This window comes from Hibiscus syriacus, unplaced genomic scaffold (genome assembly GCF_006381635.1).
Source record: "Hibiscus syriacus cultivar Baekdansim isolate YM2019G1 unplaced genomic scaffold, ASM638163v2 tig00110332_pilon, whole genome shotgun sequence".
In the NCBI taxonomy this organism is placed as follows: domain Eukaryota; kingdom Viridiplantae; phylum Streptophyta; class Magnoliopsida; order Malvales; family Malvaceae; genus Hibiscus; species Hibiscus syriacus.
In genome coordinates this window covers 417,434-431,637 of record NW_024062688.1, presented here as the reverse complement: position 1 = coordinate 431,637, position 14,204 = coordinate 417,434, and the positions used below count along the sequence as shown (strand labels likewise).

General features: G+C 34.6%; 1 protein-coding gene and 1 long non-coding RNA gene across 3 annotated transcripts; both read right to left on the bottom strand.

The window, feature by feature from the left end:
• Positions 1–1,853: 1,853 nt before the first annotated feature.
• Positions 1,854–5,700, bottom strand: LOC120119334 (linoleate 13S-lipoxygenase 3-1, chloroplastic-like). 2 transcript variants are annotated; one of them, XM_039139152.1, is made up of 7 exons: positions 5,255–5,700; positions 4,889–5,169; positions 4,393–4,630; positions 3,973–4,299; positions 3,693–3,886; positions 3,022–3,590; positions 1,854–2,860 (listed from the first exon to the last, which is right to left on the bottom strand). In XM_039139152.1, exons 1-7 carry the CDS (start codon positions 5,646–5,648, stop codon positions 2,104–2,106), a joined length of 2,760 nt encoding a protein of 919 aa, XP_038995083.1. In that variant the 5' UTR covers positions 5,649–5,700; the 3' UTR covers positions 1,854–2,103. The 2 variants fall into 2 exon arrangements, with proteins under 2 accessions (XP_038995083.1, XP_038995084.1); XM_039139153.1 differs by having other exon boundaries at positions 4,393–4,612.
• Positions 5,701–6,434: 734 nt separating this feature from the next.
• LOC120119902 lies at positions 6,435–13,877 on the bottom strand. Its single transcript, XR_005515867.1, has 3 exons — positions 13,504–13,877; positions 12,678–13,239; positions 6,435–6,445 (listed from the first exon to the last, which is right to left on the bottom strand). It is a non-coding gene; the product is annotated as an uncharacterized LOC120119902 (long non-coding RNA).
• Positions 13,878–14,204: the final 327 nt, after the last annotated feature.

Here is a 14,204-nt window from a genome sequence, read left to right as displayed (position 1 = left end):
TTATGAATTTATTTTTTTTAAAGAAAATATATAATATTTTCAAACTTGTTAAAAAAACAATATATAATAAGACAATTTGGTCAATATCATTCCAATAATCTTTTATTCCTTTAACTAAACACGGTAATCTTACATTCCTGCTAAACCAGCCAAACACAAAATACAACATTCACAGTAATCCTATTGACTGAGAATCTTTTATTCCCACTGGTAATCTTACATTCCGTGAACCAAACGCACTCTAAACATTTGCCAGTGGGTTAGTGAATGGTGTCTTTAGTTGGTAGTTGTACAACTATAAATGATACAAGACATATTATAAGTTATTCGAGATTGATTTCATTAAAGTTCAATTATTTCAAATCGAATAGACTTGATTGAGTTCGAACTCGACTCAAATTCTTAACGAGTCAAAATGAGCTATTTGATACCGATTCAAAAAGCTCACAAGCAACATAATTAAATTTTATATGAAGTTCGGGGTTAAATAAATTTTACCCTTTCATTAACCTTTATATTTCATTTTGTAAAAAAATTATATAAATTTTATGAATTTTTTTTTTTAAAGAAAATATATAAATTTTTCAAACTTGTTAAAAAAAATATATAATAAGGACAATTTGGTCAAATATACATTCCAATCATCTTTTATTCCTTTAACTAAACACGGTAATCTTACATTCCTGCTAAACCAGCCAAACACAAAATACAACATTCACAGTAATCCTATTGACTGAGAATCTTTTATTCCCACTGGTAATCTTACATTCCGTGAACCAAACGCACTCTAAACATTTGCCAGTGGGTTAGTGAATGGTGTCTTTAGTTGGTAGTTGTACAACTGTAAATGATACAAGACAGATTATAAGTTATTCGAGATTGATTTCATTAAAGTTCGATTAATTTTCAAATCGAATAGACTTGATTTGAGTTCGAACTCGACTCAAATTCTTAACGAGTCAAAATGAGCTATTTGATACCCGATTCAAAAAGCTCACAAGCAACTTAAAAAATAATAAATTAATTTTTTAGATTTTTTAATTGAATTATTAATAATGTTAACATTATATGTTATTATTTTTTAAAAAATACAAGGATTTCAAGTACTTAAAGTTAATATTCGAGTTCAAGTTTGAACTTCAATCAAATTAAATCTGATAATATTTCGAGTTCAAGTTTTTTTTAGTTCGAGTAGAGCTTTAATTTTTTATTTCGAGTTCGAGTCGAGTTTTGAAATTTTAAGCTCGCGAGTTTTCGGGTCGAGCTTGACAATTTTAAACTCGTGAATTTTCAAATCGAGTTAAATTCAGTTATATACTTTTCAAATTAAATCAAATTTAACAATACTTAAACTCGGTTCGATTCATTTACAACCCTACTTTTTATGTGTATATGCCGACTAAATATGTCTGAAAGTTTTAATTTATATATTCAATTGACCATAGTTAATATATGTAGATGATTTCTGTTAATTACATATGACTTGACTTGAAGTCTTAAAATCTAAATTATGCATTCAATTAGGCAGACCCAATATTTTAAGATTTTTTTAAAAAAAATCATATATGACTTTGACTTAAAGTCTTATATTTGACTTATTAATTAATAAAAGGTTAATATTTTTAATAATTAAATTTTTAATTAACATTCTTCGTTTAAATCAATATCTATAGATATGATTAGGGATGATAATAAGTCGGATAATTTTTTATTTTTTATTAACTTAGAATAAGTATTTGTTCAAAGATAAATCTAAATTAACCGAGTTAGATTTTTTTATACTAAATTTGAACTCAATCTAGTCATATCCTGAAAATACAATCCGAATTTAAATTTTCAAAATAAAAAATCAACCTGACCAACTTCATCGGAACTGTGTCCGGATTATCATTATTTTTTTTCAAATGGGCAGACGAGGTTTCTCTGGTCAGTGGTCACTGGAACCGAGTTTGATACATTATTTGCATGATAACAATGTCATATGACACAAAAAGTATGCTTACAAGTTCTATTCCATATATACCCCTTACCCTAAAAATATTTATATACCTAAATTTTAATTAAGAATAAATAAATAAGGGCACCCTGATATCCAATTTTGGATCATATTGAAACACTGTTAGGAACTCCCCTGCATGTTACCCCTGGGTCCGAGCTCGGTGCAAGAAGCTCATACGGTAACACCCCGGCTCCACACCGGTTCTTGAGGCTAGGATCCGCGTTCCTTCTCTCGATCTCCTTCTCTATCCGTCTTATCTCGGCCGAGAACCCGTAGAAGGCCTCGATGATCTCTGCATCACCTGACCAAATTGAGGGGTGTTGTCTTTCCCCCAAGTACTCCTCGTCGGGGGAGTGTGTTGACAAGTTGTCAACGACCGCCATGAACTTTGTAGCTTGTAATAAACTTGGCAATGCTAATAGGAAATATTTTTGTGGATCGGCGAGGAAATTAACGTACTCGGGGTCGTTCTCGTCGGGTATTAGTCTCCGCATTAGGGGTGGACGGTTAGGCACGTAGCCACCGTAAGGGTACTGTCCAAAATTAAGTGCAGCATGTTGGGCTGATGCAAGCCAAATGAGGGTGGTGAGGATGGACACTAGATCCTCTGGCGTTTTCAATGAGGGCCACCACGACTCCTTGCTGAGATCGGCATGGCCTATGTGGACGGACTCATAGTACCAGTTTTGTAGCTCTCTGTCACTGCATATCAGGCTCGAGTTCGGATAGTAATGGTTCACGTAGGTTCGGACCCAATTCTCGAGTGCGTTCCATATTAGTAGTCCGTCCGTGGCATAAGGGTAGTCTTCAATCAGGAGCTTTAGACCATGGGGTTGTGTTGGGTCAGGAACCGCAATTCCTCTGTACCATGGAAGGTCAATTCTTTAGGTTCAGTTCATTGCCGAATGTAGCAACAACATAACTTCCATGTGAAGAAAGTAAAGTTTGTGCATACGTTCTAATAGATATCCTGTTGAAGCTCAATTATTTATTTTGTTTTCATCTCAGAGTTCGGTATTTACCTTCGGATGAGGTCGGCAGGTAGGTTCTCCTGGTCAAAGCGCCAATGGCTCCGATAAGCCGCAGCGCTAATCTCCATGCAGTAGCGACCGGGAGTGAAGCAATCCTCGATAACACCACCGGCATTGATCAAGTTTTGTCGAGCTAAAGCGTTTATCTCTAGCGTATATCTCATGTGTGGATCCAAAAGCTTAAAGATGGGGTGCATTACGCTCATTTGCCTATGTGCAGCCAATATGAAGGGCTCCATGCATGCATGTGTACGTAACCAATGGTTAACCAATTGATGGACCCCGGCATCGTTGGAGCAAACATGAGCTTTTGCAAGCTGCCAAATCCAATTTGTGGTTGCATCAACAGGCGGTGTGACGACATGCTTGGCTCGGGACTGCGGTGTGGTGTGTGGAAGGCTTAGTTCGATGGCAACCGGCTTGAGTGTCCCGGTCGGAGTCAAGAAAAATATTGTACGAGTAGCATATGATTTCCGGCCATCTAGTGCATTGATCCGATCGAGAAACGGTAGATAAATGTCATGATAATCCACTATAAACAACTTGTTTTCATCCAAAGCCTGAGTTCAAATTTACCAAACACAATAAAAATCAACAATCTATATATGGTAAAAAAATTAAAAAAATAAGCTACATTTTGATAATTTTAGCACAACATTTACCTGTTGAACTGTCATGCCATTAAGCTGTCCCACAATGTGCTCTTCTTTGAGTGCAGATTCTTGGGGACCATAGATCTCGGGGTCGAGCCTGCTTACCGGTGGAAAAGATGTAAGTCGCTCGATGTTTACAGGGTTGACGCCCGCCAATGCTTGACGGCCGAACTCGTCGTCTCGCAACCAGGCAAACTTGTCCTCTGCATGTGTAGATGTCACATGTTAGCTTTTAGCTAAGTAATCTTTTTTTTATCCCACATTTAGAATGTGCAGATATTTTACTTACTGGAAACAACTTTTGGGGTTTCATATTTGAGCAGTCCTTCGCTAGATTCCTGTAATTTGGTGACCATTTTCGGCAACTTCTTCACGGTTTCTTGCTGTAAACCTAATTTGAGGAGCAGCCCTTCTTTGTAAAGGTCATCGATGTCGGCGAACGAGTTTATGTCACGGTTATGAACTGAAATGCTGGCTTTCAACAGCGGCAACAAGTTGTGTAGCACTGCTCTAAACCTTCCGGCAGAGAAGGTGTTCCGCTTCGACTCCTCGAATTGTTCGTCTCTCGGCACGTACATCGGCAATGGCTTCTCGACTCTGCTCTCTGCTGACATGTCTGCCGTTTACAAACACTCAGAGTTCAGCATTCCATTACAATATGTAAAAACGGTATCCATGTACATGTTTATATGTGTGCACGTATGTTTACCTGTTTCGGAAGGAAGACGACCGGTGCGACACCGTCTCGGGTATGGAATTTTGTTGCCACCGAGCATTGGCCGGGCAAAATCAATGCCCCTGTCTGGATTTCCCAAATCATTGTACACATCGAAGTCGTAAACCCTGTCCGAGAGTTTTCTTACGCCTCGACCATTTCCCCTTAGATCCCTTAGCTCTTTTTCTCTTAATGCTCTTAGTCCATTAGGTGCCTCGTTCGGCAAATAAGGCTGCTCAAACAAAATCTCGGTCAAATTAGCTAAAAAAACACTAGTTGAAAAATGTAAACTGTTTTGAATTGTAAAAAACAGTTGAAAATGTCAGAGTCAGCTACGAAGCTCTGACTGGTTCAACTCAGTCCCTTCGATGAAGATTCAAAAGCTTAAAATTGAAAGTTTTGACCTTTGAATACTTTGTCGTTCAACGGACCAAGAAGACCAGAGACTTGAAAATTCAATGCTACACGGAGAGAGGCGTTAATGGTAAACCTGATTAGAGAAGAAAATCCGCTTTGCAGAGTGATTTTTGCTGGATTGAACCCAGGAATTGCAAGGGAAATGAAGAGGGCCGCATGCAAATCCTTCAATGGTGATGCTTTCCAGGAAAAATTCCTGATGGTGCTTGTTTTTCACCGTTATGGCACCTGGAATCCCGAACTCTGAGTCCACTGTGAACTCAGCTGTGTAATAAACTCGTTCAGCTTTAACGTTTGCTTTCTTGGACCAATCCTTCAACACTGCTTCACTGCTTTTCTTCGGACCATTGGATTCTGAAATCAAACAAACAAAAACCCAGAATTACAGAGCTGAAATTAAACAAAACAATATGAAAGAATTGTTAAAAAAAGCACTTACTGGGATCTTGTTCATTGCTAATGAGTTCCAACACGACATGCCTTCCGAACATGTCAGCAAAAGCATCGAAATGCTTAGCCAAAGTCTCCTTAAAATCTTCCTTGTTCTTGTTCCTGATAGTCACGGAAGCTCTAACCTTGAATTCAACAGGCTTCTCCTTTTGATTCGGCACCGCCTTTATCAAATCTTCACTGATGGCGGCCACGACGGGCGCCTTGAAAACCTTCCTCGAATGCACCGACGGAAACGGGACGTGCTTGACCAGCGGGAACCGGTTCTGTCTCTGCCGGAAACAGGTCGCATTACCAGAACAGTTTAGAAACACTTTCGATGAAGAAACAAATGATGATCTCTCGATCAAAGAACAACCCATCATTTCTTTTGCCAGTGCCATTGTTTTGCTATTCAAATCCTCTGTTTCTCTGATCAAAGTTCTGGGTTTTTTTGGTTGAAGATGTGAGAAACAGGCTGATGAATCTTCTTCGTTTTTTTTTTCTTTTTTCGAGGATTCAATTGTGGGTGATGTGTTATTTATATACAGATACAGGGAGGAAACGATGTGGTAGCTTGTGATTAGTAGCATCGGTTTTCTCACCGTCCACACGTTTTTCAAATTTTCTTTTTCGGGAGCTTAAATGTAACTGATGTTCTTGTTTTTGACATCAATTTTCTTCTACCGAGTAATATTCATTTTAGGGTAAACTATATAGATGGTCTCTGAACTTTTAAATTATTGTATTTTAGTCATTAAACTTTTAAAAATATAATATGATCACTAAAATCGAAACTAAAAGCTAAACTTTTTCTATATGTCACTATTAATTGTGAGATGAAGTCAAAATCGAACCACATTAATCATCTTACCAAACATATCATTCCTTCCATTGAATTTGGTTGACGATTGTTCTATTCATCTAAAACTCATCAAAGATATATATTTTATCTATTTTTCTCGGTGATTGTGGCTGTGGATGATAATCAAATGAAATGGATGATGATGGTTCGAATTTTGGTTAGTTTAATCGTATATGGTGAGGAAACTTTGATTGTGTTTGAGACTTGAATAAAATGATGGTGGATAATAATTCAACGATAATGGTCAATTTCTCGAGTATAATCGATATTATGCTTAGTAATGCTGACGACTAACCTTGAAAGGAAATAAAATTTTAACATGTGATGTCAATTTTACTTAATTAGAGTTAACAACAATGACAATAACAAAAATGAATTAAAAAATTAGTAGTTGTATTTTAAGTTTTAAAAGTAATCAAAATGAAAAATTTAAAAGTATGAGGACGAATTATACACTTTACCCTTTATTTTATTCAGAAAATCAAAGAAATTAGGCTGCTGAGTCAAAACGAGATCCATCTTTCCGAGTAAACGACGCGGTTGGGGAAAGTATTGAGAAAGTGGTGGGAGGAAATTACTTTTATAACCTTGTCTTGTCTGAAAATTACAATAGTATTTCTCTGCACTAAAAATGTGCATTAAACCCATATCTTTACTTTATTAGTTTTTTTTTGTTGTTGGTGAAATATATCAAAATTATGACAATGAATAATAAATGAGTATAGATACTAATCATTCTAATTTCAGATAAAAAAATTAATTTCAAATATTTAATTTTAAATTAGTTTAAATTTTAATTCTGATTTTATTTCTTTTATGATATTAAATTTGAAATTCATTTCTCAAATTTCATTCATGTGATTTGACTTTTTTATTTTTAATAAGTTTAAATTAATAATAATATTTTTTTCTAGAGTTAATTTCACCACATGTCTCTAAACTATGATCCTCATTTTAAATTGGGACATGAACTTTTGAATATTCTATTTCATCCCCAAGCTATGCTTTCATTTTAAATTAATCCCTAAACTTGTGAACATAGTAATTCATCCCGAACTCTTTCTATGTTGAACCCCCAAACTTTTAAATGCTATATTCACAACTTTGAAGTTTTGAATGATTTAGGGGGGATAATATTGGAATGTTCAAAAGTTTCAGGGCTAATTTAGAATAAGGGTCATAGTTTAATGATGAAATTGGAATATTTAAAAGTTTGGGGATCAATTTAAAATGAGAGTCGTAGTTTAAGGATGAATTTGGAATATTTAAAAGTTTGGGGACCAATTTAAAATGAGTCATAGTTTAAGGATGAAATTAAAATATTCAAAAGTTTATGGACTAATTTAAAATAAGAGTCATAGTTTAAGGACATATGTTGAAAATAACTCTTTTGTAACTATTCGTGTGCTGAGATTAAATTTGTTTTTCTTTGGTTTTTTTTTTATTTTCTATACTATTACTCATTGAATTTATTTTTAATAAGTTTAATTTTGGTCACTTTAGAATTCATAACACTCAATCTTAAATTCAAAACTCATTACACCCCAAATCAATGTAAGTTCAAATATTTTCAATCAACGTGAAATCAAGACGTACAAATTGCTTCATTCTTCTCTACTTTTCAAACAGTGAGATTTGAAAGACGATGTTTAATCATCGAGAAATTAAAAGAAATTCGAAACTAGAGATTTCTCAACAAAAATAACGAAAATTTTGCAGTTATTTCATATTTTTCTAAAAGAAAAATGTCCAGTCATAACGACGTTACACATTTATCATCAAAATCAACCAAGAGAAAGAACCAAAATCATTTATATATTCAAAACATTAAATGAATTTAGGACTTACCCGTGAGAAATGCAAATTTGGGGACGAACCGAGTACACTTGTGGACTCAACTTTCTGCAGTATTAATGGAGTCTTCATCTTGTAAAACTATATATATTATTTATCAGAAAATATTGCAGGAGCTGTTATGGCTGCTTGCATCCTTTTTATATTCGACAAGTACAGGTGCGTTAATGCTTATTATGGCAACCCATTGCTAAACATTATGTTTGATTTGCTGGAATGTATTAACGGATAATTTTCACCTTTATTTGGTAATTAAATTTGATTTAAATTTGTGGTTATCATTATTAAGATTTGTAACAGTAGATTTACTATGATTTAATTGGTTACATTTATTATGTATAGATAAGATTATTTTTTACTAGTTTGACGTGATTATAAGCGGTTTGAAATACTTTTAACCGTTTATAATGAAAGTTTTAATATCCCGACAAGCAGCTAATTACCGTGTTCAAATCGAAACCTTTAGGCATAATAATCATCCTTTTAGCCATTGGGATCACTTAATTCATCGTCTATATAAAAAAGATTTATTGCGACTTAAATTCGTACATACATATATATTGATTCTTAATTCGATTGAAATTTCTAAATAATTTATTTTTGAAAAAGTTAAAATATAATTATTTTTTCCGATAATATGTTTAATTATAAGGTTGTATTTATTTAGAATTTATTTTAATTATCGATAATGTACGTATATTCTGCAAATACAATTAAGTTACAAGTGAGCACATAAAATTCAACATGTTAAGTTTAAGTAAATTTAATTTAAAGATAATAAATAATATTTAAAGCTGAATTTGATTCGAGCCAAGCGAAATAAGATCCTATGATTATGTGACATGTTGGGTAAACAAGGTATATCACCTTCATTGAACTTGTGGAGACATGAATCAGTCGAGCAGGACCATGTACGCCGACCTAAATAGATTTCAAGTAACAAGAATTTTGTCAATTTATAACACAACTTTAAAGATACATTAATTGGCAACAAGTGTATGAACGTAGCCACTTCCACTTAGTTATATGTACAGCCACAAAAATAAATAAACGATTTGTGTTGTTTTCTTACAACTTTATTTGTCAAGTTATGATCCAATCTTTTATTTATTATTCTTTGACAATTGCTCTCGTCAGCAGAGGCGGAGCTAGGCATGATCAACGTGCACGACGGAACAGAATCCCGAAATAGCAAGGACCCCAAAAAATTAGATTTATTACTATTGATATAATAAAAAAACAAACAAAGTATTATGGATCAGTTGTAAAAATTTTAGGCTCAAAACCACAGAACCTCCGGTCGAATCTTGTAAGGGTTTTTTAGTTAATAAAGTCATCTTTAAAAAAATTAAGATTTAAGGGTCTCTTTTTAAGAATTTGCTCATGATTTTGCTGTCGAGAGATGTTGGTTAAGTAGGCAGTTAAAGATGGAGGAATTTGCTCAGATTATTTTAGGTACCAATGGTGTTAAGAAGTCTAAAATGATTGGCTGCAATGAACTTGTTGAAGGTGTGGCGGGGATTATAATTTAAGCCACCGTTGATGAGCCACCGGTAAAGCCATCGATGAGCCACTGTCCGTCGGTAGGAGGGTGAATCCGTCAAGGGTGAGGGTGGGTGGGATTGTAATTTAGAGTTTAGGGTTTGGGATATAATTTGAAAATTTAGAGTTTGGATATGAAATTTAAGGGTGAAATTTCGAAGTTAACAACAACAAAATTGGCGTTAACAGTCGAAGTTGAAATTTCGAATACAAAAAGTATAGGGACTATATTCCTGAAAATAGAAATAGGTGAAGTAAATTTCAAATATACAAAGAGTCCAAGGACTTGGAGCATATTTAAACCAGAAAACATATCAAAACACCAAGGTTTTAGGGCGATCTGATGCAGAGAAAGTAGAGAAGGAAACGCCCATAACGGGGACGGCGAAAGAGGATTCCATGAACATTCTTTGTTGCAAAGCCTCGACGCTAGCACTTGCTTCCACCAGATCCTTAATCAAATTCCTATAATGTTTCTTTAGCTTCCTCAACATGCACGTATATTGCAACTTGATCACCCACTTTATCTTCTTCAAAACCTTCACTATGTAAGCCCGCTCCCCTGGTTTCCGTTGGTAGCCTATTGTTTTTTCGGCGGAGGAGGAAGATTCTCCGCCGTGGGCGGTAATGGTGGATTTGGAATGTGATGGCTAGATGAGGCTTAGGGGTGATTTGATGGTCTATGGCCATGTTGGTGGTGTAAAGGGTATCTTTGAGAGAGAGATTTAATAGAGGTTATAACTTTATATGGGAATTAAGAATTAGGAAAACAATATACATTAAACTATACTGCATGCAACCACAGAATCAATATACTTATACATACCGATGTAAGTATTTAATCAGTTAAACAAGAAAGTTTTGGAAAAAATAACTTATACCGGTGTAAGTATTTAACACGTGAAATAAGAAAATTTAAAAGAAAAATAATTAACTTAGACCGATACAAATAAGTAAATAATATTTTTAATCTTAATGTACTTTTGTACGTTTTATTAGGGTATATTGATCTCTTTAGAGGTTTTGAGTTTAATAAACGAGGTCTGCAGTATGTGTGCATTATCAATAAGTTAAGAAAATTATAAATATAGACTACTTTGTAATAACCTCATACTATTAAAAAAAGAGATGACTTGTTTATATTACTTATCCTTTGTACAAATAAATCTTGCTGACTATAAACTTTAAATAATAGGTGAAGTATATAAATAATTACTAAAATATGAATAAATTTATGCGGAATAAAATTAAATAATACTAAAGCAAACTATATATTTGTGGAAGAAGATAGATGAGATGAAGTAGATAAAATATTTATTTCGTTAACAATCGAGTGATCGATTTGTTATAAAATGATAATATCATTGATCATTTTGTTAGTGATAATATTATTGATAACTATTTATGTAGTTTACCCTTTATATTTTTTTAAGTGATTATCAAGAGCATTGAGTGTATATTATTTAGGGATGGTAACAGGCCGGGTTCGGGCCGGGTATTGGTCCCCCTGTTCCCGTTCCCGATTAAAAAATTCGTACCCGTCACCGCTTAAAAAACGCGGGGATTTAAACAGGGATCCCCATCGAGTAATCGGGGAAAACCGCGGGGAAACGGGTATCCCCGTTTAGCATAAACTGTTATTTAAACAGGTATCGGGTCGGTATATATATATATTTAAATTAAATATATAAATATATATATATATATATTAATTTAAATTAAATTTATTAATTATATATATATAATAATTATTTTTAATATTTATCGGGCAGGGTAATCGGGTAATCGGGGCGGGGATTACCAAACCCATCCCCGTCCCCGTTTATCATCCCCAAACCCAACTCGTTTAATTCGATTTTCAGTTTTCCCCGTCGAATTCGGGTTTTTTTGCCATCCCTAATATTATTATTGTTAAATAATAATAACGAAAATATTTGAAGAATTGATTTCTTTATGTTCAAAACAAAGCAATCATCTGAAGGATTGTTTTAGACTAGGATGGGCATTGAACCCGAATCCGACGGGTTACGATCTGATCCGACCGGATCGGAACGGGTCGGTTTTTTTAAGTATGATGTTCGGTCGGATTCGGATTTAAGGTAAAATATTAGATCTAACCCGAAAAAATATATAATTTTATCTTATATATTTATGAATAATTACAATAATATCCCTCTATATATAATTTTTTTCAATTAAATCACTGTTTTTATTAAATAAAAATAATATTTTTATTATTATTTCGGGTCTGGTTACTAAGTTATATGTTGGGTCGAGTTCGGATCGGGTGAAATTTGTTTTGGTAGGGTCAGTCTCGGATAGAGGATCCTTTGTTCTCGGGTCGGTGGATCAAAAATCCGACCCGACCCATGCCCATCTCTATTTTAGACCAAAATAAACAGGGTTTGCATTTTGCTTTTATCAGATCCGAAGGTTGATATGGTTGGGAGAGGTGGGGTCCACAGCTGAGTCAGATGATCTGTCTTTTAGATTAACCAAATCAGAGCCTTAGACCCCACTGGTTACATTTCAGACATGTTAGTTTCATTTTCACTTAACAGGCCCCATTCGCTTAAAATCCCCATTTCAGAAACTTCCGTCTGTCAAGGGCTACTTAACCATTAAAACATATCACTAAGCAGCTGAGCTGTGCTGTCCACAACTGGTTCTAATGTTATTGCTCTCCTACTTGTCCCATTCATGTACTGAGCTCCAACGATGGTGAACATCTTCAATCTTTCATCCATTTCTTTAGCAGACAAGACAATTCCAATGTTTTGTTGCCACTGTAACAACACGTTCTTGCTGCTGATTTTTGTAAGAATATCAACTTCTGCGGCAAAATGTTCAACCATTTGTGTTCCGTTAAAGATTTTAACTCGAAACCTATTGAACGATCTCGCTAATAAAAGGAAATGTTGAAGTTAATAACCGATTTAGAATGGAAAGTCATAATTTGGAAACCTACTATGCAATTAACTCTTTGATCCCATCATGTAAATCCCATTCCAAACATTAAAATCTACATAAGCTTCTAAGTTTACACTTAACATTAAATTGATTTTGTTCTTCGTTTAACTTCTTGTTCTTTGTTTCAATCAACGATACAATTATGAAGAAGGGGGGAACTTGAACCCAACTCTTTCAAAGTTTCAACTATGAGAAAACCTACATGCATCTGGCCCTTTTCTTGTGTTCCACCGCCATGTTCATTCCATGCTCTTTATCCCCTTTCCATCATCTCTTATACCTCTATCAACCAGACATGGTAGTGAAACATCGTTCAGACCGAGTAAACCCGGGACTCGGATTTTGCGGACCTTTCCGGTAGGACTGATCGGAGGGGTCGATCTTAAACCTTTTCTAAGAATACTTCTCATAGCAGATATGAGATGAACCGTAGGATCAGGAGGCGGTCCGGAGGAGACAAATTTTTGGCAAAAGTTCATGTGCCTAACCATAGCTTCTTCAGTACTGATAAGCCTTTCAGTCCTTATGATCTCATCTTTGATTGCTTCAGCACAGAGGCCACATATCCATTTCCCTTGATACCGTTGGCATACCGTTTCGATATAGGCCGGGGTACACTCCTCGGTAAGTCCACAGCAATCACATTTGGCGAACTCGACATCGGTTTGTGCGACGAGTTTTGCTGGTGTTGCTTGAGTTTCTTGTGTTGGTGCTGAAACCACCATCGGTTCATTCATTATTGTAGCAGACATTGCCAATTACCCCTGCTTGAAACCAAACAAAATACCATAAGTTTGATTAAGCTCTTCTACCCTAAAGTTGCAAACTTTGACATAAAATGACATCATTAACAACTAAACCAATGGATTCCCATAAAATCTTCTCACCTTAAAACTAAAGATTATGCAGTTTTTGCTAATTTGTTCAAAATTCTGTACTCATACAAGCCAATTATCATGATAAAAAATGCCCGATTGAATTCCCAACCAAAATCAAAAGAAAAATAAAAGGATGTTCAAAGGAATTACCAGTAGTTGAGCAGATGAAACAAAAACTTTGGGTTCTTGTTCTTTGCTTAAAGATCCCTCTTTTTCCACTTCTGTTACTCATGGAATTTTAGGCAAAATTGGATCTTCTTCTAGTTGTTGTGTTATCTCTCCTTCTCCCACTCTCCTTCTTCTAATTTTCCTCCAGTGAAGAAAATCTCACACATGAAAACCATTTCCTCTTCACAAACCTTTCAATTCCCTTCCCTTTTGGCTTTGTGGATTCTCTTTAAGGAACTGTGCAAATACCTCAGGTCCTTTCTTTTTTGTTGATTTTCAAAGAAACCCAGAGACACCAATCGACCTTATACTAAGAAAACGAAGAGATTTGAACCAAAATTTTACTTTTCGTTTGTCTTCCACAAAAATTCTCCACTGAGAAAGGACTTATAAATGAGTGAGATAGTGGAGCGGGTGAGAAGGCAATGATTGAAGCTTTAGAGAGGGTGGACTCTAATAATTCCCATGTCAGCAAATTTTGAGTGAATCTGGCCGTTCATCTCGTAAGAATTTTTTTATTATCACGATATCGTTGTAAAATAATATCTTATTAATTTTTTTTAATTATTTGATAATAAATATTTAAATATTTTTATATACATTATATTTAAATTTAAAATTTAACAACCACCTTTTTAATTATTAAAATTATTTAATTTGTGCTATAATAATAATAATCTTAA